At 37.2% G+C, this 21,805-nt stretch overlaps 1 protein-coding gene across 1 annotated transcript in view; it reads left to right on the plus strand.

Annotated features, from left to right (window-relative positions):
- Nucleotides 1-21,805, plus strand: part of LOC140319551 (receptor tyrosine-protein kinase erbB-4-like) — a 277,450-nt gene that overhangs the window by 249,495 nt on the left and 6,150 nt on the right. The window contains exons 21-27 of the mRNA XM_072397222.1: nucleotides 10,016-10,171; nucleotides 12,081-12,156; nucleotides 14,073-14,219; nucleotides 16,233-16,330; nucleotides 16,603-16,773; nucleotides 20,714-20,957; nucleotides 21,512-21,640. Of these exons, the coding sequence (XP_072253323.1) occupies nucleotides 10,016-10,171; nucleotides 12,081-12,156; nucleotides 14,073-14,219; nucleotides 16,233-16,330; nucleotides 16,603-16,773; nucleotides 20,714-20,957; nucleotides 21,512-21,640 (1,021 nt within the window). The remainder of the gene's footprint in view (nucleotides 1-10,015; nucleotides 10,172-12,080; nucleotides 12,157-14,072; nucleotides 14,220-16,232; nucleotides 16,331-16,602; nucleotides 16,774-20,713; nucleotides 20,958-21,511; nucleotides 21,641-21,805) is intronic.

Here is a 21,805-nt window from a genome sequence, read left to right on the forward strand (position 1 = left end):
GCTGAATTTTTTTTACTTAAAGCATGTCTATCGCTGTGCCCAACTAAGGTCATTCACTCCTCAGCTGCCTCAGAAGACAGTTGCAGCAAAGAGGTTGAATCTCATTTTGAGGGATGGCTGTTTGACAGCTTCACGGCAGCAGTAACAAGTAGCCTCCATTTCTCCCTAAGAACCCTATCCCCATCACCCATATGCAGGCAACAGTGACTGAATCTACTAAAACTGATCTGTTTTCTCAATTCTAGGAAATGTTTAAACCTAAAAAGGAATTTGAAAAGAACCAAATTTAAATTACCTAAAAATTGGTCATTCCGTGCTATTCATTTGTAAACATTTTTACTTTTATTCATTTACTCCTTAAACATAACTCAGCTTCTAAAAAGTTGAGATACTGTGTAAAATGCACAGTAGATTTTTAACATGAATGGCCATGAACAGCATTTCATTCTAACCTGAGATACTGCTTAAATAGCAACATTCAAACTGAGGAATTCTGCTGTTTTTTCTTTTTTTTATTGTTGTTTTAAGAGAAGTCTCCTAATTCCATGCAGTGCCCCTCAAAGACTTGTTCGTACTCAGAATGAAGTAATTTATTTTACTTTTTAATTATGTGATATACAGAATGCATTTGTTTGCTCAACACAGTCACAGAGAAGTCAACCGTATCCCATCTTTACTACTAAAAGACTCAACCTCTATGGGATGCTCTTTTTATGTTTGATTATAAATCATCTATATTTGACTATGTTGAGTGCTGTCAAAATTAATGTATTTTTAACACGTTAACGCAATTTCACTTTGTCATGGTCAAAAAACTCAATAGCATTCATTTATTGAATAATTAGATTCATGACCTGCATGCCATGTCAGCTGAAGATGGAAGTCTAACCACAGCTTTGTTTGTCAGCCACCATGCATTTCAGGAAGAGGAAATTACTCTTTCGTCAGTTTAGGACATTCAGCTGAAGTTTCACATGCCAGCTTAGCACAGACCAATGCCGTTACCCTTGACGACATGCAACAGACCATGTAATAAGTAGAGTTCTAGGTTCCTGTTAGTATTAAGAACCTTTTTTTCTTGTACTGAATGAACTGATAGACATAGTGACAGCAGTGTAAGTCTTTTTTTTCTACGTCCCTGACATTAAACACAATGAATAACAGGTCTGGAACTGCAGTCCATCCAGACTTTGAGGGACAGATCTACTGTTGCTTTGAGTCTGTTACAATGCTTCTTTGGCATTAATCTGTAACTGTTGTTTTATTTACTTTTGCTCTTTTATTTTCCTAACGATGCAGAATAGTAAGTCAGCACCTGAAAGACATGAAAATTCAGAAGGATAACATTTTTGTGAATCTCACAGGTTGACTTACTAAACTTTCTGCCATACAATTCCCTGCCAGTTATATATATACAAAAAAAAAAAAACCTTTGTCTTAAAACATTTGTGACAGTTGTTTTTTGGTGTCTGAGGTGCAAAACCAGCAAAAGGAAGCTTTTGTTAAATCATGGACACAACATCCTCTGGACTAAAAAGGAGAGGGACCATCTGACTTGTTATCAGCACTGTGTTTAAAAGCCTGCATCTCTAAATTCATGGAGGTGCATTAGTACCTATGGAACTGGCAACTTGCACATCTGGAAAGGCACTGTCAATGCTGAAAGGCATATACAAGTTAAAGAGCAGCATGTGCTCCCACCCAGATCACATGTTTTTCAAAAAAGGCTTTGCATATTTCAACAAGATACGACTAAACTGCATTTTACATAAATTACAACTTCTTGGCTTCGTAGTAGAAAGCACTAGGTGTGGAAATGGCCTGTCTGCAGTCCAGGCCTTTCATCTTAGTGAAAACATTTGGCACATTATGAAATGCAAAATTCAAGAAAGATACAAGACTGTTGAGCAGCTAGAATCTTATACCAGACAAGAATGGGACAACATTCCTTTCCCCAAGGTCCAGCGACTGGTCTCCTCAGTTCCCAGATGTTTACAGACTGTTGTTAACTTAGAGGGGAAGCTAAACTGTAGTAAACATGGCCTTTCCCAACTTTTTGTAGACAAGTTACTGTCAAAATCAAGATAAGCTGATACTTTCTTGAAACAATATTTTTATGAAATGGTAAAATGTTAAAAAATAATTAACATTTGATTTATTTAATTGGGAATGAAAGTTTGGTTTATGGCAATTTATTGTAACAATATATTTTTAGCGTCTTGATAGCCGTAAATAAATACAGGTGATATGGCTGTAATGCCCTGGAGAACCCAGATGAGTAGGAGTTACGGAGGAGGAAGGTTTCACTGAAGTTATTATGAAATAAAGTGTTCAATGTTCAGAAGAGAGAATCTCAGTGAGATTTGAAGAAGGTGGGCTAAGACTGGCTCGGTGATAATGTAGTAATGCGTAGAAAATAATTAGAGATTGAAGTGGAAGTGATGAAAGGACTTTACCTAAAAGAGTATCCAAAATGAAGGAATAGACAGAACAAGAGATTACATATTTTTTTGGGGAATTTCTGCTTGTGTATATTTACATAATAGCCTTTTTGTGTCCCTGACCTACTGTGTTATATAGAGAGAGCTATATCTTGTTCTCTCTCTCTCTATTAAGTGTATATATATATATATATATATATTCTTTTCGTAAGTTTCTGAAAGTCATTGCGATCTTTCTTCAATCTTAATATTCTAATTCTGTACTGCACTACATCCAATCTCCTCTGGAAGTTTATACTTATTAATCCCATGTGGTCTCATAAATCAAATAATTGGTTTGACTTTTCTTGGTGTTGGTTGTTTTTTCAATGTAATTTTCAAATTTTCTTGAGATCAAAGTTGGTGGAGATTGTGAGTGTTGAGCTGGACGCTTATATGAAACCCTTTAATCATTTAATATTGCAGCATTCTATACCTCCCTCTGTCAGAGCACAGGTCAGAAAATAGATATTATAGGTCACTTTGTGAGTAAAGCTCATGACTTGACCTCAGCTGGCATTTGAATATCTTCACTCACCCCTTTTATTAATGCTGAAGCTGCGATAGCTGCAACCGGCACATGAGATACTTAATTCTAAAAAAGAAAAAAAAACAAATAAAAGAAACAAAAAAAACTATTCAGGCGAGTGTGTTGCTTTGAGGCATCTCTGAATACTTAATGCTCAATTAAGAATTGTCTGGATATTGTAATGCATGTAAGTATACCTGATAATTCTACTCACAACACAACAGAACATCATATTTACATACGGTGCGTGCATGAGCTCATAACAGTGCATCTCACATCACTGTGAGATACAGATTATGGAATTGGTGCAGGTCAGAGGAAATGCATTTTGTTTCAGTATTGTGTGCAAGGGCGGAAGTAACTTGTCTGCAGACAAAAGTTCAATGCATTGGCATTATTCATTCATCCTACAATACAAAAAATTATCTCTGAATTTTAAAAAGCAGGTGATAACCATCTGAAATGGGACTTTTAATATGTGTTGATAATCATGATCGGGCAATTTGACCATTTCTTTTTGCCCATGTTGATGGGTGTGAGTGCTTGTGTGTGTGGTCTCATAAAAATTCTCTTTGCGCCGCAGAGAAATCTGTATTAAGGGTTCATTGGAGAAAGTAAGTGTTTATACACAGGGTTTCCCATCACAAATTGCTTGCGTGCGTGATATGTGCACAGACAAATTGTTCTTCTTCAAGCTGCCCCTCAAATCTCATTTTCGAAATACACTTTGACATGGCAGCTCAAAATGAAATGAAAGCCAACCGCTTTTATCATTATTGTGTTAGCATCTTTTCTCCCCCACATTGTTCTGATTCGTTTCACCTTATTCCTTAAACAGTGATTCACTATTTTCCTGTGTCTACTGGGGCTTTTTATATCCAAATCATACATTAACCATGAATTGCATCAAGATGATGCTGTGCTGATGTCACAAAATAAAACAATTTTAGCAAAACAAAATAGATAGTGACTGAATACCCTGTTCTCCCCATGGAAAAGCTATACATTCCTGTTAAAATTAGACAGAAATGCATAACATAAAAAAAGAAAACACAGTCCAAATGACTCATGCAGTCTTGCTGCGTACCATTCAGTGTTATAAAATCATCCACTGTAGCCAAAGGTATTACAAGCTCCAGAACCCTGCACTTGAATAGAGATGTAGCCTGTACTATTAAACAATAGAACACACACTTAGAGCAGTTTATGAAACTGTCACAAAATTAAATTTAACGATTCTTGTTTCTGGGAAAAAAAAAATCTTCTTTTTTGTCGTGCAGTATAGGACTGTGACACAAGACATCCGTTTATTTCATGACTAGTCCAGTACTTTTAATAAGATATTTTAAATCTTTTCAAGAATACATTTTGTGTAACCTGTTTTCTTTTTGCTTCCACTCACTGTTTGGTTAGCAATAGGCATCTGAACAAAGAAAAGAAAAGAAAAGAAAAAGAGAATGGGGGGAAAAAAAGCATTGCTTGCAAAATAGACAGTTCTACAACACTAATACAACTACTTCAGTGTGTTTTAAATATTTATGTATTTTCTGAACAAAATGAGGATGTCAAACGTACAGCAAAACATGTCATATGGTGCGTGCATGGGATACACCCCCCACTGAAAGAAATGTGAACGTCCTACTGGATTTGACAAAATTATTAATGTTCATCTGCATTTATGAGATTATTTTCATTTTGCACATTGCATTTTCATGCATTTACTCTGAACTACAACTGATGTACTTCAAGTTAAAATATACAAGAATTTCCAAATTAATTGATAAACATCAGGTTTTGGTTGTAGATACTTCTGCTTTAGCAACAAGTCCCCCAATCCAAACAGCCTATGAGGTCATTTGTTCATACTCTTCTATATGACCCACAACAGCCTCCTCTTATGTAGAGTTTTGTTCATAAGGCCTACTGGTGCAAAGTTAACACATTAAGACTCTCATCTTAAATGTAAGACTAGCTTTTATCCAATCTGTTCAATGCCACTGTAACCCATGTACTAGTAGTAACCTGAAAAAAACTGGGCTTACCTTTAACTTAAGTTCTGGATGGTGGGAGGAAATCACTTTCCTCGACAGAATTCCACATCATGCTATAAAGTATTTTAGTTTGATGATGTAAATTAATGTCAAATTGACCTTAGCTAAACTAACACCACAACATATCTATTAAACAGCAGTGTGTGTTCAGTGAGAGGTTTCTTCAGCAATGTTGCAAAAAAAGAGTGCTACAGAAGGTTATTCCTGCCCACAGCAGCAATCCTATAGGATGAGATGAGATAAGATAAGATATGACCAAATCCTATGCTGTTTAAAATGACTGATGACAATGATTTGCTAATTTATAATATAATATTATAATATAATATAATACATTTTTAGGGTTTGATAAAGAATGGTTTAAATCAATTCACTTAATGAAGTATAATAACATGGATGCAGTTTTAATTATGCACCATCAAACAAAAGTAAATTCAGCATTAAGTTCTGGTCACTTGTTGTCAGCAGTACAGCCATCAATCCTCCAAAAGCACAGTAGGTAGCTCACCTATCTCAATTTATGTAGAGGGTTTATATGAACATGCATGGAAGGTTTATATAGCCTCTGTTAAATCTTCTTTCTTCTTCATGTGTCTGTTCATGAGTAACATTATTAAGAATAAATCCCTTGACTTTGATTTTCTGTGTCTATGCTGTGAGCGTTGGTAGCTTCCTATGAGGGCATCTGAGTGTATGTCTGTGTGTGTCTGTGTTGCAAAAGATGAACAACCCTGAGAAGCGCACATCGGTGAAAAATGTCCACCACTTCTCCACATGCTCATCCCAATTGATTTAATCTCCAGGCTTTTGCCACTTCTTTCTCCAAATCTGTTTTCACTAAGCACATTTTAGGACAATGCTGTCCATTTGGGTTTTGTCAGCACTGCACAGTGAAAATAGCATAAATAACTGTGGTAGGGGATCAGAGTATTTTCTAAAGGTGTAGAAATTCTTTTGACCGTGTAGAGGGTGATTCAGCATTGCATATAATACCTGTCGGACTCCCATGGCCTTGTTATCTTCCCTTTTTATATGTATGTGTTCAAGCAGAGATCAGTAACTTCTGCTCATGTTGCAAAAGTGCTACTGAGAATGTTGTGCATCAAATAAGATTGGATTTTTCAGATAATTGTGATTGCTCGTGGCATATACCACTCATTCAAGCAGAACATGGTTGGAACATGGTGCAGAGAATTAAACCTCTGCCTGTGTTTTTGTAACATATTGGTTAAAGATGGTATTTTTCTGAAATTTTCATGTTGGTTATTTAAAGCATTGGATTTTTTGTCTCTTGCTATTCTACGGGTTGCTATCCTTGGCTTGCTCTCCCATTTAAAATCTCCATGTTCGGGACTTAGGGCAAAGGCATGATCCCTGTGGATTGGTAAGCAGCACTTGTCTGGAGGTGCGATCATAACAGTCTGACTGAAGCCCATGGATTTTCTCTGGTGGTTGGCTCATCTGAAATACAGGCTCCACTGCTGGTTGCAGCCTGGCTGTCGCATCTAGTTCTGCTGCAATTACGAACCTCGGGCAGGGAGTCATTCTCATCATGTCCACATGGGAGGGCAGTAAATGAGAGCAACTGAGTATGACAAGAAAAAAAGAAGTTTGTTCCTTACGCATGTCTGCAGCCATTTACCAATCTGCACACACCAGCACCTCCCCCCCTCAGTCTCATTGTGCTGGCAAATTAAAATTCAGGGGTTGCCAAGCCATTCATTCTCCCTCCACTGCTTAATTGTCTTGAAAATTGAGGAGATTACTGAGTGCGATGTATGTATAAATAAGAATCTATCACAAATCTGGCACTTTATACTATAACTTAGAAATGGAGATGGAACTGATGGAGCTGACGATTTAGGAACTTCGATGACTAGCCAGCATGGGATATTATAAATCCCACACTTTATCCTTTTTATGTGTTACTCTTACTTCAGCACTTTGGGCAACCCTAAAAGGTGGACAGAACACTACACAGTGAGTAAGAAATCTCACATTAATGTGTTCTGATTTCACAAAGAATAATTTTTGTATACATCTGTGTTAATTTTCATTACATGTATTTAATATAGTGCCAGTGACACTGACCTCAGCTGTGGCAAGTAATAGGATCAGATGTCTCTGGATTATATACCATATGTGTATTGAATAAACTAGCATACTAAGATATTTAAGACCCAGTGTTATATAGTGGTATATAGTTTATCATTCACAGTCATTACTCACATTTTTCTAGCAACAGATTATCTGAGCTAACCTTTGGTTCATGAATGTTTGTTGGGAGAAGAATTTGAATATTCCATCAGTCACTGACCAGATCAAATATTTCTACGTTTTTTTTTTTTTTTTTATATGTTTGTAAGCATTTATTAATGCAAAGCTTTCTTAAGGTCCCAACACAGTATTTTAATGGGGTTAAGGTCTAGACTTCCATTGCAAAGTCTCAAGTCTTTCATTTTTCAGTCTTTCCGTTGTATATTTGTTGCTCTGCTTGGGATCAATGTCCAGATGCATAAACCAAGCTTTTGGACATATGACTTTACATTTGACCCTAAAATACTTGGTTTAAAAACAAGATAATGGCTGACTCAATGACTGCTAGGTACCCTGATTTTGTGGTGCAAATTAAGCCCAAGTAGTCACCTCTCCATCACTCTGCTTGACAGTTGGTATTAGGTGTTTGTGCTGATGTTTTAGCCAAATGTGATATTGTGCATTAATGCCAAACATCTACATATTGGTCTTGTCTTTCAATGGATATTGGCCTAAAATATTTTGGTGGAAAGACTGACCATCTCTTGAATGTTTTTTTGGGGGGTTAACACGCACTGAAATGCCTCAGACCAGCAAGCTGTCAAGACCTCTGCTCTTATACAGCTAATCTCACTTGCTAATAATCAGTTATTTAAGTGTACTTGATTAGTAGAACCTGGCTATTGCTTACCTTCTTAATTCTTATAACAGCAGTGATGATTTACTTAGTGTTTCACAAACTGCTTCTGCATTTTGACGTAGTTATTGTGTAAAAGATAATGACACAATGTAATATGTCATGTGTTTATGCTGATATTTACTTAGTTTTATGATAAAGACCAGATGTACTTTTTTCTTCACATAACTGTACTTGAGTGAGTTTGAATAAACGATTGTTTAATTTTTAACACCTCAACTAGGATTATCTTGGCCATCTACCAACCCCTTAGCCCCCAAATCACAGTCTACCCTGTAAACACACACACTTGGAGTATGCAGGTGCATCTCCATGTAACTTTATTGTCAGCAGGTGCATTTGAGTTTGTATGTAAATGTGCAGATGTGTGCTGAAGCCACACGTTCTTGGTTGAGAGGAGCCAAATGAGGCAATGTGATTATAGCCTTACCAATGTAATCTCACATCTTAGAGTGCTCTAGCACAACTTCACCTATCCCCACCCTCCTCCTCTCTACCACTCCATCCACTCCTCTTTTCATTCCAGCCTAGGCCAGCTAAATGCAATTTGTTATGGCTTCAAATAAGGCCTCGTTTTTCAGTCTTCCTGCCACCTCAAACAAAGTGGCTTCTGTTATTGCTTGTCCAATTTGAAACAGTCCCTCCTCCCTTCAACCCCCGTCTTTCTTTCTCTTCAGGTCCACTCTTGCAGTGATTCACAATTGACAGTGTAGTCTCTAAATGTGTTCCACAAGATGTAGAAACCGAAAAGCTTTTAAACAGCTATAAAGAGATGGTCTTTTCGTAGCTTGAGGACATTATTGGCATTTTGCATCAGAGTGAACAGACCTACAGTTCTGTATCAAGTTTTGTGGTGATGCAAATACCCACTTTATCAGCACACATATCTGAGTGTGGGTGTATCGTAGATGGGTTTATATTGGGCAGTTCCGTGGTTCTGGTCTTTATTATCAGTTGCATTCTGGTATTTTTCTGATATATTTGAAAGCTGCATCTTACGACAGTGTTGTGATGCTGGTTTATTAGCAGTAGGCAAAGTCTGTCTTTGCAGAGGTGGAGGGGTAGTGGTGTATAAGTCACAAGTTTTTGTTTTGAAAACTCGACAATTGTATTTATTTATTTATTTACTTACTATATTTATCAGTTTCACCTTGGAGACTGTGAGTTATGTGTGACATCAATGTTTGGTTTTGGCTCATGTATTTGTTCAATCAGTGCATTCAACATGATTTTAGGCATAAAAAGAAAAAGAAAATTGGCCCAGTTAGGGTTAGGTAAAGACTGGGATTTTCTTAGAATATGCTCTCACACAAAATTAATCCTCCACATTGTTAAAATATACCAAATAGTACCTAGAGCACAACACGCTGATGCCAAAGAACCCATGTTAAATTTTCTATTTTTAAGTAGAGAAAATGGGCAAGATCTTGTATAAACTTCAAATTTTATCACATGGTTAATAATAGGTAACACATAAGAATTTCCAAGAAAAAAGTGCCTTTTTTTAAAAGTTTCATAATCATTATTAATTTAGGAATTGGCTGAAAGGAAGAGTGCAGGCATGGTTTCATAATTGCTCAATAAATTTCTTGAGGGCAATCTTTTACTCTTGCACCCCTCACTCCTATGGGTTATATTTTTAATTGAAAACTTTCCTCTGGCTTGATGGTTGTCGATGATGCTTTTATTGCATCACTAAGCACATCGCAATTATGTGGGCTTTTCCTTTAGTTGTCCGTGGATGGGAATTATAACCATAAAAATAATAATGTGGTGGTAATGATGATGACAACAATGGTTATCAAAATCTAATATGGACTTCATATTGATGATAAAGAAAGCAGATGGTGATATTCAATTTGAGTCAGACCTGCATGTGTTTGCAGCGCAGGTTACAGTATGCCAAAGAACACTTATAACTGCTGATATATGAAAATGAGTTCAATGGAAAATTAAGAATAACTCTTGTATGGTCCTTTGTCCATGTCTGTATGTGTTGCAGGGAATGATGTACCTGGAGGAGCGTAGGCTGGTCCACAGGGATTTGGCTGCCCGAAATGTTCTAGTCAAGTCTCCAAACCACATTAAGATCACTGACTTTGGCCTGGCTCGCCTATTGGATGTCAATGAGAAAGAATATAATGCTGATGGAGGAAAGGTACATGAGAACACTTTCACTATATAATCAGCAATATTTCACAATTGGTCCCACAAATAAACAATGATAATGTATAGCCCTTGTGAAGGGAAAGTATGTACTGCATTGTCTTAGCTCAGAGTAAATATATACATGTATCTTAGGCTGTTATTTGGTCAACTTTTTTGTTTTAGTGGTTGTTTCAGCTCAACAAAACTAACTTGCAAGAAATAGATACTTAAAAGACAACTTATTTGTTATAATATTATTCAGACCTACATTAAGAAAATGTTCACAACTTCCTTTATCCACAGTCTGTTTGAACTGTGGAACTGATGCATCTTCGCTGCAAAGAAGTTTTTTGTGAACAGGTGTACATTACAAATGTGGAATAGGGGGTCGAAGTTGATGTGCTGCTGATACATCTCTGAGCTGACAATGTTGTGTGTGCAATTGTGTGTGTGAGAATTTGTGCAAGCCAGAACATACTGCTCTTACCAGCAACATGGTTGTACATGTTGATGAGGCACTGAACCGTTTGAGTATAGCTTCTCAGAATTATCAAAGATAAAAAGTGGTAACTTAAATTTGATGTCTTATCTGTGCCACTAAGGTGCGACTACTGTATGAAAACATATTTTAAAAATGATATTTCCTGATAAAATTCCTCAATAATTTAATTGATACAGTTATTCTTTCATTTATTTTAATCTAAACCTGATGCTTGCAGCCCCCTTGCTATATATAACTTTTTTTCTTGGCTGGTAACAGAAACTTCTGCTTTTTATGTTGAGACAAAATGAAAGATTTGTCAAAATTACCCTCAAACTTTTTTCTTAAAGCAACTCCAAATGTATTGGATGTGTCATTCACAGAAAACCTCTTGTGTTTCATTTGCATTCATGTCAACATCAGCAATGAGCACAGCAGCTGTAAGTGGAGTGCCAAAGCTTTGGATCTGTCCTGTGGGTCCTTACAGCTGCCACTGATGCCTTTCCCTGAATGTTTACAGCTGAGCGCTGCATATTTATGGTCCCAGAAGTGGTAATTCAAAGAAAACAGAGCTTAATGTTGCTCTACAATGAGAGACTGTATTCTCTTCTATAATGTGTCATCTGATGTGTTTGGTTTTTGAGATAGAATATTTTTTAATTGATTAATATTTAGGAGCATAGCATGGACTTGCTGCAACATGAAGCATCAGGCATTAACATTAGTGAAGGTCTCATTTCCTATCCTCCTATGAGTGTCAGTGGAGTGAAATACTATTCTGCTCTATTGAAACATTTATTTACCTTTGGGGAGACTTGAAACCCTGTAAATGCAGTAAACTAATTCATCCTTGGGGCTCACAGGTCTCTGACCTCTTCTAATCTTTGTTTATCCTTTTCCTGACTTATATTTAGTTTTGAAACCTTCTTTTCGCAAGAGGGCATTTTCCATCCTCTCACCCCTCTTCCCAATGCATTCATCATGGTATATGTCAGCGATGAGGGCTGTAGTGTTACCCCCTCAGCTGAGTGAAAGAAAGGCACACTAATCTTTGACATGCCCCCTCTTCTCATCCTCCATCACTGTAATGAATAGAATTGGCCTTCAAATTTAATCACAGTTAAGCTGCATCCCAGACCTCTCTCCCTTTTGCTTCACCTTCTTTGAATACAGCTGCAGTTTGTATGTGTGTGCCTTTACTTGTGTTTTTGTGCTTTCTTTTATCAAACCTTGTTTTACCCCTCTACTCTCCAACATGGTTGACGCTGCCAGTTTGGCCAAAATACTGTAGTTTCCTAATGTTATGCCGCCTCACGAACAGAGGAAGGATTCAACCTTAGAACACAAAACTTTTTTGCTATCTTCCTCAGTAAAATTGTCTCACGTTATTGTCAAATGTTGCATGTATAAGTTGACATGCTATATTTCTACCTGCTAGATGCCCATCAAATGGATGGCCCTGGAGTGTATCCATTATAGGAAGTTCACACATCAGAGTGACGTTTGGAGTTACGGTAAGTGTAATGTCCTAACAATAGTCGTATATAACACTTTAATAATCATGATTATTTTTTCAGACCTTTTAATTGACTAATTTAAACAGCAAGACTGTGAATGCCCAAATGTTTTCCATCAGACAGAAATTGTCATTATTTGCATTGCACTGGGTGCAGATGTAGAAAGAATTGTATTCACTTTTGTATTTTTGGAACAATATTGGCGGTCTAAAGACAACCGAAGAGTCCTACTATACTTTGCACCAAAATGCACCAGAACCTCACTGGTACTAAGAAGAGAGACAACATTTTAGCTGAATTAACCTTCCTTGACTGGTTTTAAAATTAGTCTTTTTTTTAAGCAGAACACAGCGAGCCTCCAGCTTAGTCCTCCTCAGTCTGCACTCTCACAAAGTTATAACAGTTTACTCCTCATTGCCAGCAGCATCTCATTATACAAATTCTTTAAGGTCCCCCAGTTATCAAAACAATGTGTTTATTTTTTTCTACTTAGACATGAATCATATTTATTCATCTACTTACTTTAATTATTTTGTAACTTTTTATGGCTTTTTAACAGTGAGAGTATTTGTATTTACTGTAAAACACCAGACTTTTAGTCTTCTTACACTACTATAACATGTCACCACCACTGTAAAATGGCTAAACGAAGAAAAAGAAGATGTCAGGAAAGTGCTGTCATCTATACCTTTATGTTAACTTGTGAAGAAGCTGCATTCTCACCAGATTGTTGAGGTCAAAATCAGAAGACTGTCCTTCTTGTCACAATCCAAACTATGCTTTTGTGGCTGAGGTTCAACTATTTTGGAACCGTCAGCAACTTGTGTTGAAACTACAACCAGGTATTAGGTATGACCAGGCAACAATGGTGACTCTTTAAGATGTAAGAAAAGACGTCTGTATCATCAGTTGTATCAGAACCGGAGACCATTTTTTAATTTAAAGACCAGCAAAGTGGAAAATCGATGTCTTTCCTCCATAGATCTGAATGGTTTAAACTAGACTATGACAGACAGTGATGGATAGTGGTTCGTTCAGTCATCTGTCGTGTCTGACATTGAAGGCGTCTGCACTTTTCCAAACAGTGTCAACGAAAATGGATGCTTCTGTTTAACATCATGGGTTAAATCAGGTTACCTACAAACAACTCATGTAATATTAATATCTTTTTGCAGCACCAGTATTAAAAATTCACAAACCTGCTCTGTGTATTTATATCATATAATAATGACCTGTTTAATTAATAACATAAAAGTATGTTCATTTAGAAAATTACTTTTAAGGAAATATGCAAGCTGGGCCATAATGTAGGTTTGATTGAAGTGTCACATGGTTTAGTGAGTCCACATCCCACTGGTCCTCAGTGGCCTGTGGCAGTAACATCTCAACACTCTTGTATGCATTTGTCTGTCTTTGCTATTTATTAGCCGATTAACACTAATATGATTACAGCTAAAAAGTGATTCAAGTTCAAACTGGCTGATGACTTTTAAAGCTGCAATGATATTCTCTCATCTACTGTCAACCTCTAGTCTTTGTTTTGTTGCTGTATCTTTTTCTTTATTTATATTTTCTCCATCACGTCATTCTGTCATTTGATCTCTTTTGTTTTTTGTCATATTTAGCTTTTTTTTTTGCCATACCACATCATCCCATGTGTGCTTCTCTGTATCTCTTTACTCATTTCTGCTCAGCGCCGCTTTTACCTTTCTTCCATCTGAACTATCCACTGTTTTCTACCCTACTATTCTTTACACTCAGTTGCTCTTCTCAATTTCCTTATCTTTTTTTATATTTACTTGTTCTTTTCTCCATGACCATCTTGTTTTGTGTGCTCTTCTTTAGTGTACACTGACCTGAACACTAGTGCTTTCCTACTCTAACAGTCTTCCCCTTTCCCTTGTCTTCAAAAGGCGTAACCATATGGGAGCTGATGACCTTTGGAGGGAAACCATATGATGGAATTTCCACCAGAGATATTCCAGATCTCCTTGAGAAAGGGGAACGTCTTCCTCAGCCACCCATCTGCACCATTGACGTATACATGGTCATGGTCAAATGTAAGTAGAGCTTTGGGGTGAACATAACAGGAGAAACTCACTTTGAAATAAAAATTATAATACAAACTACAGTTTTAGACACAAGAGTAACTGTGTCTTCTGTAGTGTGTTAAAAGACAAAAGCATTAATCAAGGAACTCTACACATAGAATAATAGATTCTGAAAGAACCATATAGTCCTTTTGTCAAATCCCAAAGAAGCACAAGTCTTAAAGAAATTGCAGCAACCCATAATGTTTTATCATATTTCTTCCTGTATTTTTTGTAGTTTTTCTATTACCATACAAGTGCCCCACTGAAGTCCTGTAACCTCCAAACTCCTTGTATTATTGCAAATATTGCAGGATTTACAAATGATTTATTTTATTTTGTGTATAAGTGTGAGGTAATTTGCCTCTGGGCATATTGATCTGCTGTGTCCAAAGGTTTAGAAGGGATTCAGACAGCCTCTGTAGCAAGGGCAAAACAAAGCTCAAACAAAGCTTGTGTAGGTCAAATACACATCTAAGTTTTCTGTCCCTAAGCTGCTGTATTTGCTCCAGACTTTGTATGTATGCCTAGAATATTTTACATCTAAATAGAGCACCAGTTGTTTGTTTCTTTGTTGTTTATGACGATAAGAAATTCTACTAAAACAAAGTTTCAGAGGACCTCTAGTACAAAATGAGTTACAGACAAATTTCTCTGACTAGATGTGAACCCAAGCACCAGCTTGTTGGCATTATTTGTTGGTCACTGATGTCACCCCATGGGGTGGCACAATAACTTCTGGTCACTGTTGCCAAGACAAAGACCCGGTGCCAGAGTCAGCTCGACCTTGTGCTCTTCAAGCTGCAGCCTCTGACTGTCACTGCCACCTCGGATTTTACTGTCACCCTGAACCTGCGCCAATCTGGCAAACTCATAGCAGGACGAGGTCACTGTCACCTGACAACTCCTTACGTTCTTTTTACACTTTTTGCACATACACTGCTCAGAAGCTTAAATAAATACAGACATTGCACTTATGAATGTGTGTTTCCTCATATTCATTAAATTTCCACCCTCTTCTTAATTGGTATTAAAACTACAAAGTATAAACAGATGTAAAACATAAACAGCTTTACATGTGAAATCTATTGGAACTGCATCTATGTATTCTAAAGCCACATCTATCTTGTCTTATTTCCCTGGATACATAGAGACTATACTCATGGCCAGTTTACATGATTGCCTTTGTGTTACACCCATGTGTTCACTGGCAAATTGGCAGAAGAGCACATTGCTCCATATGGCCATTTCAGTGATGAAACATGATTCATATTTTAATTGGAAAAAGTGATTGCAATAAAAAAAAGGAAAGCAAAAAAAAACTTCCCGTTGTAACATGAGTGATTGTTCATTATGGAGCAAATAGGAATGTGCAACGTATTGGAAGCTTTTTTTCAGTCTTTAGATAACTACAAAAGTTAGGGACTTTTTCTTTTCTTACCAGCGTTTCATTGATATATTGAAGGTTTAGGTTAGTTCCTCTTTAATCATCAACAGAATTTTAGACAAAGAGCATGAAGTATTTCTACATATGCATTACTTGCAATGTAGACACATTTCTATGTATTTTAAATGAAAAATGTATATTTAAGTAAAAAGAATTTGTTAAAGTCGAACTCTCATTAATGTTTTTATGCAAATAACAGAAAATAAGATGCTATCCATATCAAAGATGGTTTGCGTAGGAGGAAGACTTCAATGCAAAGTTCAAGGCTTACTGAACTGCACTGCCTGATTGCCTCTGACACATACTCAACATACTGCTCATCCCACTCGGATGGATCACTTCAAGTTGAGAGTCAGGAAATAAAGTGATGTTGATGTGTATTGAATGGGTGTTACTGAGTTAAAAAGAAGAAAAAACATACAATGAGAACACTTGTATGTGATATAGTGTGATAGGAAAAGATATGCACCCAGAAATTCCACATTTACATCTTAACTGCAGATGTATTCTTAATGATATACAAACATGTCTTACAGGCTGGATGATTGATGCAGACAGTCGACCCAAGTTCAAGGAGCTGGCTGCAGAGTTCACTCGGATGGCTCGCGATCCCCAGCGATACCTGGTCATCCAGGTAGGTAAATCTCAATGACAGAACAGCAGTAGGCCTTTATGGTTAGAACTGGTCTGTCGTTTTAATTATTTTTGCAAAGCTTATATGGTTATAATCCAAGAGTAAATCTATGACTTAAAGTCCATAAATCATATGAATGATAACATTTGCTTCTTTAGTGATTTAGTATAAATGAAATTACTCTGATTAAAACGGGTGAGGTAACATGGGTCCCTACATAAACTGTTGACAACATATTGTGTGATCATACACACGTGAACATATTTTCTTAGGGTGACGACCGCATGAAGCTGCCCAGCCCAAACGACAGCAAGTTTTTTCAGAGCCTCCTGGATGAGGAGGAATTGGAGGACCTGATGGATGCCGAGGAGTACCTTGTACCCCACTCCTTCAGCATTCCACCGTTGGCATATACTCCTCGCGCACGCATGGACTCCAACAAGGTATTCCATTGTAGGAATCTGCAGCACCTCAAAGCAAAGGCAGTTCACATTTTGGATGGGGATGAAATGCAACATGCACATTAAATTTGCAACATTAGGATGTTTATTTCATAGTGCTTCTTAAGAGCATAGGCAAGTCAGCTGGTGAAGCTGTACTGCTGCACATGCTAATGGGTCAAAGAAAGGAAGACTCAAATGCACACCAACAATTCACGGTAAAAAAATTCAAGTTTAATTCCAGGAGCTCAGGTCATATGCAGTGAAGGAGTCTCTGTTAAAATCAAAACACACACACAGACAAGTCAAGGTACAACAAGTAAGCATAAAGAAGGACTGAAGGTTTGGGCAACATCTGTTGCTGTCAGTTTCAGTTGTATTTAATTCGTACTCAACAGAGACCTTCCTGTACATTATCCTGGGCACTTGGTGTTTATCTTTCAGTCTATGCTGTTCCATTTGATATTATCGCTGCTACTTTGGGCTGCACATTCGAAGTGCATCTCAGAACAGTCGAGACACCTGCTTTTGCTCCTTCCCATTAACCTCTGTCTTCATATTCCTGCAGCCTTCTCAGATAAATTAATTTTTATGCATAAGTGGATGCTTCTTGTTTCATTCTAGGTAGTGGTCCTAATATTCACCGGTTAATATTGGTTTATATGCTGATAGTTTGGATCTAATTTATTTTTAGCACCCCTAAACCCACTCCTAAAGATATTTGGGTGTGGCTTTCCTCGTCTTCATTGCAATTTCCATTGGCCTGTAAGATACCCAGGTACTTGAACTTGTCAAACAATTCCTTAAAAATATTCTATCACATCTGTTAGATACCCTTTGTTGAAGCACAAATTGTTTTAAAAACTTTTAAAACTTCACACACTGCTCTGCTTCAGCTTCCACCATTGTGACACAATAATAATTCCCTTCTTCAAAACTGGGGTTTAGAGATTTCAAGTGTTCAAATGTTCCTTGTCTTTCTTTGGATTTAATGCTGTCACAAAACTAGTCACACAGCCAGAAATCAGACTTTTCTTTTATTCCAGCAACCCCTGTGTTTGTGTCAGTATGAAAAATCCTGCTGAATGTCAATGAGACATGTTTCCAACTCTGATATTTTTCAGAGGGTGAAAGAATATTCATTTACATAAGATTTGTAGAAGCAGCCTCCACTATTTTTGAGACTTTCTTGTTAGTTTGTATGTAGGATTTATTATATATATGTAAAATAGTTACATCCATCAGCATAATAATGTCTATTACCTTAATTATTGTGTCCAACAAAGTATGAAAAACAATCTCAAGTTGCTTTTGTGGACAGTAAAACAGACTGAAAGCTTTTTTGTCAAACCCCATTATATAGTATGATATGTTTATTAGATATTAAAATCTATAGTTTACTCTAAGGTGCTGACCTATAATCACGCAATTCTGGTGTTGACCAAATAAAAGCGATGGCCAACACAAGTGGTTAAGGCTGACCTCAGACTTACATCGGTCGAAAGCTGAGAAGCTGGGAAGAACTGCCCCTCCTCCTCAAAGAACTCAGCTGAGGTAGTTTAAGCATCTGATGGGATGCCTCCTGGTCACAGGTTTTTTTTGGGTACATCGAACTGGCAAGAGGTCCTGGGGCAGAATCAGAACTTGCTGGAGGGATTGTATATCCCCTCTAGCCTGGAAACACCTGAAGATCCCAGGAGGAGCTGGAGAGTGTTGCTAGGAAGGGGATTGTCTGTGTTTCCCTCCTGGACCTGTTGCCTCTGTGACTTGATCTCAGATAAAAGGGTGGAAAAAAACAGATGAACGGATGGATGCTAATGATATTGAGATTTGTGTTTCCAGTAGCAATGAAAACCCTTTTTTACACCACCACAAGCTCCTTGTGCTCTAACAGAGGGACATTTTACTAACTTTCCTAAAATCAAGCCAGACAATCCCAAATGGTACTTTGTTAGAATTTTGAGACAAAATTTGATAGGGACTAACAGTGGGAAGTCTTGTATATGTGCCTGTTGTTACACTGTAATTAGACAGATAGCATGAGCCCTTGTACTTTGACAAATAACTTCAAGCTAACAGTATGAAATACAGCTTGAGAGAATTATTCCGACAGTGATATGTGAACAATGAAAAACAAAGACGCGGTTATACAAACATATTGAGAGAGTGTTATAATATGAGCTTAACTGTTCTACATTGTAGCCTCTGGACCAGCTACACATGGATGTTAACGCATGTAAGTTCTTCGGATGCAGTCTGGAACTGGAGGAAACCTTAAGTATGTCTTCCACCAAAGAAAGTAAAATTCCCAGCTGATAAAAAGACTAGCAAAGAGAAAGATGAAAGACTCAACATCACTGCTTCTTTGCTATGATGCATGCTGTTAAAGGGCTCTAACTTGGGTTTTGGGGGTTTTATTTGTTTTGGTCTTAGAAGCTAGTGATAGTGTGACGTTCAGTCCCAGTAAAGTTATTTAGAGTAGGCTGAAAGGGATTTGGTGTAAAGTACATAATTGTGGATAATTTCAGCTGCTGTCAATAAAATTCCGAAATACATCCATCCATCCATTTTCTTTACCAACTAAATCTGTCGGTCGGGTCGCGGGGGGGCTGGAGCCTATCCCAGCGATCATCAGGCGAAAGGCGGGGTACACCATGTTCATGTAAAAGTTTACTTTTTTCAACACTAAAAAGCCAGTCACAATATAAGTAAAGAGCGAAAAAAAGAAACTGATTTTATATTTATGCTACATATGTTTTTACACTGAGGCATTTTCTTTTTTTTTTTGTATATGGATTCTTGACACTATAAAACTTTATGTTTGTGAACCTATTTCTTTTTATATGACAGTATTGACAGATTATTTGGGATCTTGCCATTTGCAGTATAGCTGCATACATTCCCACCGTATTTGCCTTCGTAATCACTGATAGAGGCACTTTTGAAATGTCATGGGGGGGATCATGAAGTGAGATAGTACAAATCTTAAGGTGCCCTAACAAAATTCATGGTTATGGCAACAAGGATGTATAAACTGACCTGGACAATAATTGGTATTGTAACAAAAACTCCAAACTCTAACAAAAGTTAGTCTTTGTTCCATCTCCCAGCACAGATTTGCTACATGCCTGAATAAACCATTTCCCATAAATACCAAGAGGTCCATTGAGTAGAAATGTCTGCAACAAGATACAAGACATTTTTGTCTCATCAAAATGACCTCAGACACTGTTATGAAAGTAAAGGAAGTAAACAAAATTTTTAAAAAATTAACCTTTTGCTTAAAACGTGAGGAGCAAAGAGATAAAGTGGACTAAAGCTCTGTGGGAAGCTCTGAAAAATACTTTTTTGTCATGAGCTTAAATATAAATGTGCACAGCAGGGCACGGCTGATACGGCTACTTTAAGACTTCACTGCATGGAGTGTTTTAATTAAAATCCTTTTTAATTAAATTGTCCATAGTCATGCTGCAGTATCATTGTTTTGCACTGCTGTTTGTCTCCCCTGCCTGTCACATTCAGACATTATGGATGAACAATGGTTGAAAGAACTCGAAGTAATGGGCACTATTTTGTACTCTTTCTTTTATTATATTAGCTACTTTGATGGCTTGTTTGTTTTATTTTTTGTTTCTTTATATTTACATTATATAGATATATCAAACTAGTTTTACCAAGTGATTTTGTAAGATTTTTATTTATTTTTCACATTATAATTTTTCATTTTTAAGTAAAAACAGTTGAACACAGTATTTACACAATGAAGCAACTTCAGTAATATATACCGGAAAGAACGTTGCCATATCTCTGCATACTTGCATATGTCTTGCAGAGCTTGCTTTGGCTTTCTGAAGTCCATTGTTGTAATTTTTACATCACAGACCTATCTAAACCTCTTTTATTCATATATTTATTTATTTTCCCTTGTTTCCACTTCCATCAGAACCAATTTAGCTGCCAGGATCCCAGTATCAGCATTGAGGACATGTTGGCCTCCCTCCCCAGAGTGGTTCCACCTGTGTCTGGAAGCAGTCTTCCTCCACAGGAATTTGCCTCAGGGGGGCATATTGGTGGTGGATTTGGCCGTGGCAACCAGGATGACCCTCGCTGCAATGGCACCCTAAGGAAGCAGGTCACCCAAAGGTCCAGCAGCCTTGGAGCTGGTTCTGCTCTTACTGCAGGACAAGGTAAACCAGAGTTGCTATTCAAAAGCAACTGTCAGTTAGGTTAACTGGTGATTTGTACCCCTTAAAGCAGTGACACTTAAACAAGTGTCCACATGGACTCAATGCATGTAATAAAGTGTTAGACTGAACCAACTCAAAAGGTCATACAAAAGCAAAAAAAACAAAAGAAATGATAAAAAGAAACATTGCTATAGGCTGCTTAAACTGCAGGGACAGTAGGGTGACAAGTTTATTCTCAAAAAGAGGGTTGCAAAACCAAAACTATGCTTTGAGTATTGTAAATTAATTTACTTAATTTTCTCCATTGCTCACTTCCATCTGCCTTAATGTACCATACATAATTCTAGAGCTCACATCACAAGATGAAAAATAAAAATCACAGAGCGTTTATTCACAAGACAACATACAGCAGATTCAGTGAAAACATGTGCTTACCTGCTTTTGGTGAAAAATGTCTTGCACTAAGAAGAAACAAATACTCTTTATGCAAGGGAATTTATACAGATTTATTCTACAAATCTTTATTGCTAACTTTCTGTCTTTTGCTTCCAAAGGTGGAGGGGACGACAGTAATGGACAACGATACATTGCAGATCCTACCGGACTTTTAGCAGAACGAGGTGCAAAGGGTGACAAGGACAAAGATTGCTACATGATGGCTATGAGAGACAAGAACACCTCAGGTTAATTAGACTGGGAGTCACTTTGACTTTGACACCTACTGAAACATTTCTGCAGAGCAATCATATGTATATAGCTGGATTTCAGAAATACATTAATTCAGTATATCTAATAAAGCATCTCCAGTAATGTAACCTCTAGCTTTCAGATATAGAAAAGTAAAAATA

Source organism: Leuresthes tenuis, unplaced genomic scaffold, assembly GCF_036924035.1.
Source record: "Leuresthes tenuis unplaced genomic scaffold, fLeuTen1.0.hap1 SCAF_12, whole genome shotgun sequence".
NCBI classification, from domain to species: Eukaryota; Metazoa; Chordata; class Actinopteri; order Atheriniformes; family Atherinopsidae; genus Leuresthes; species Leuresthes tenuis.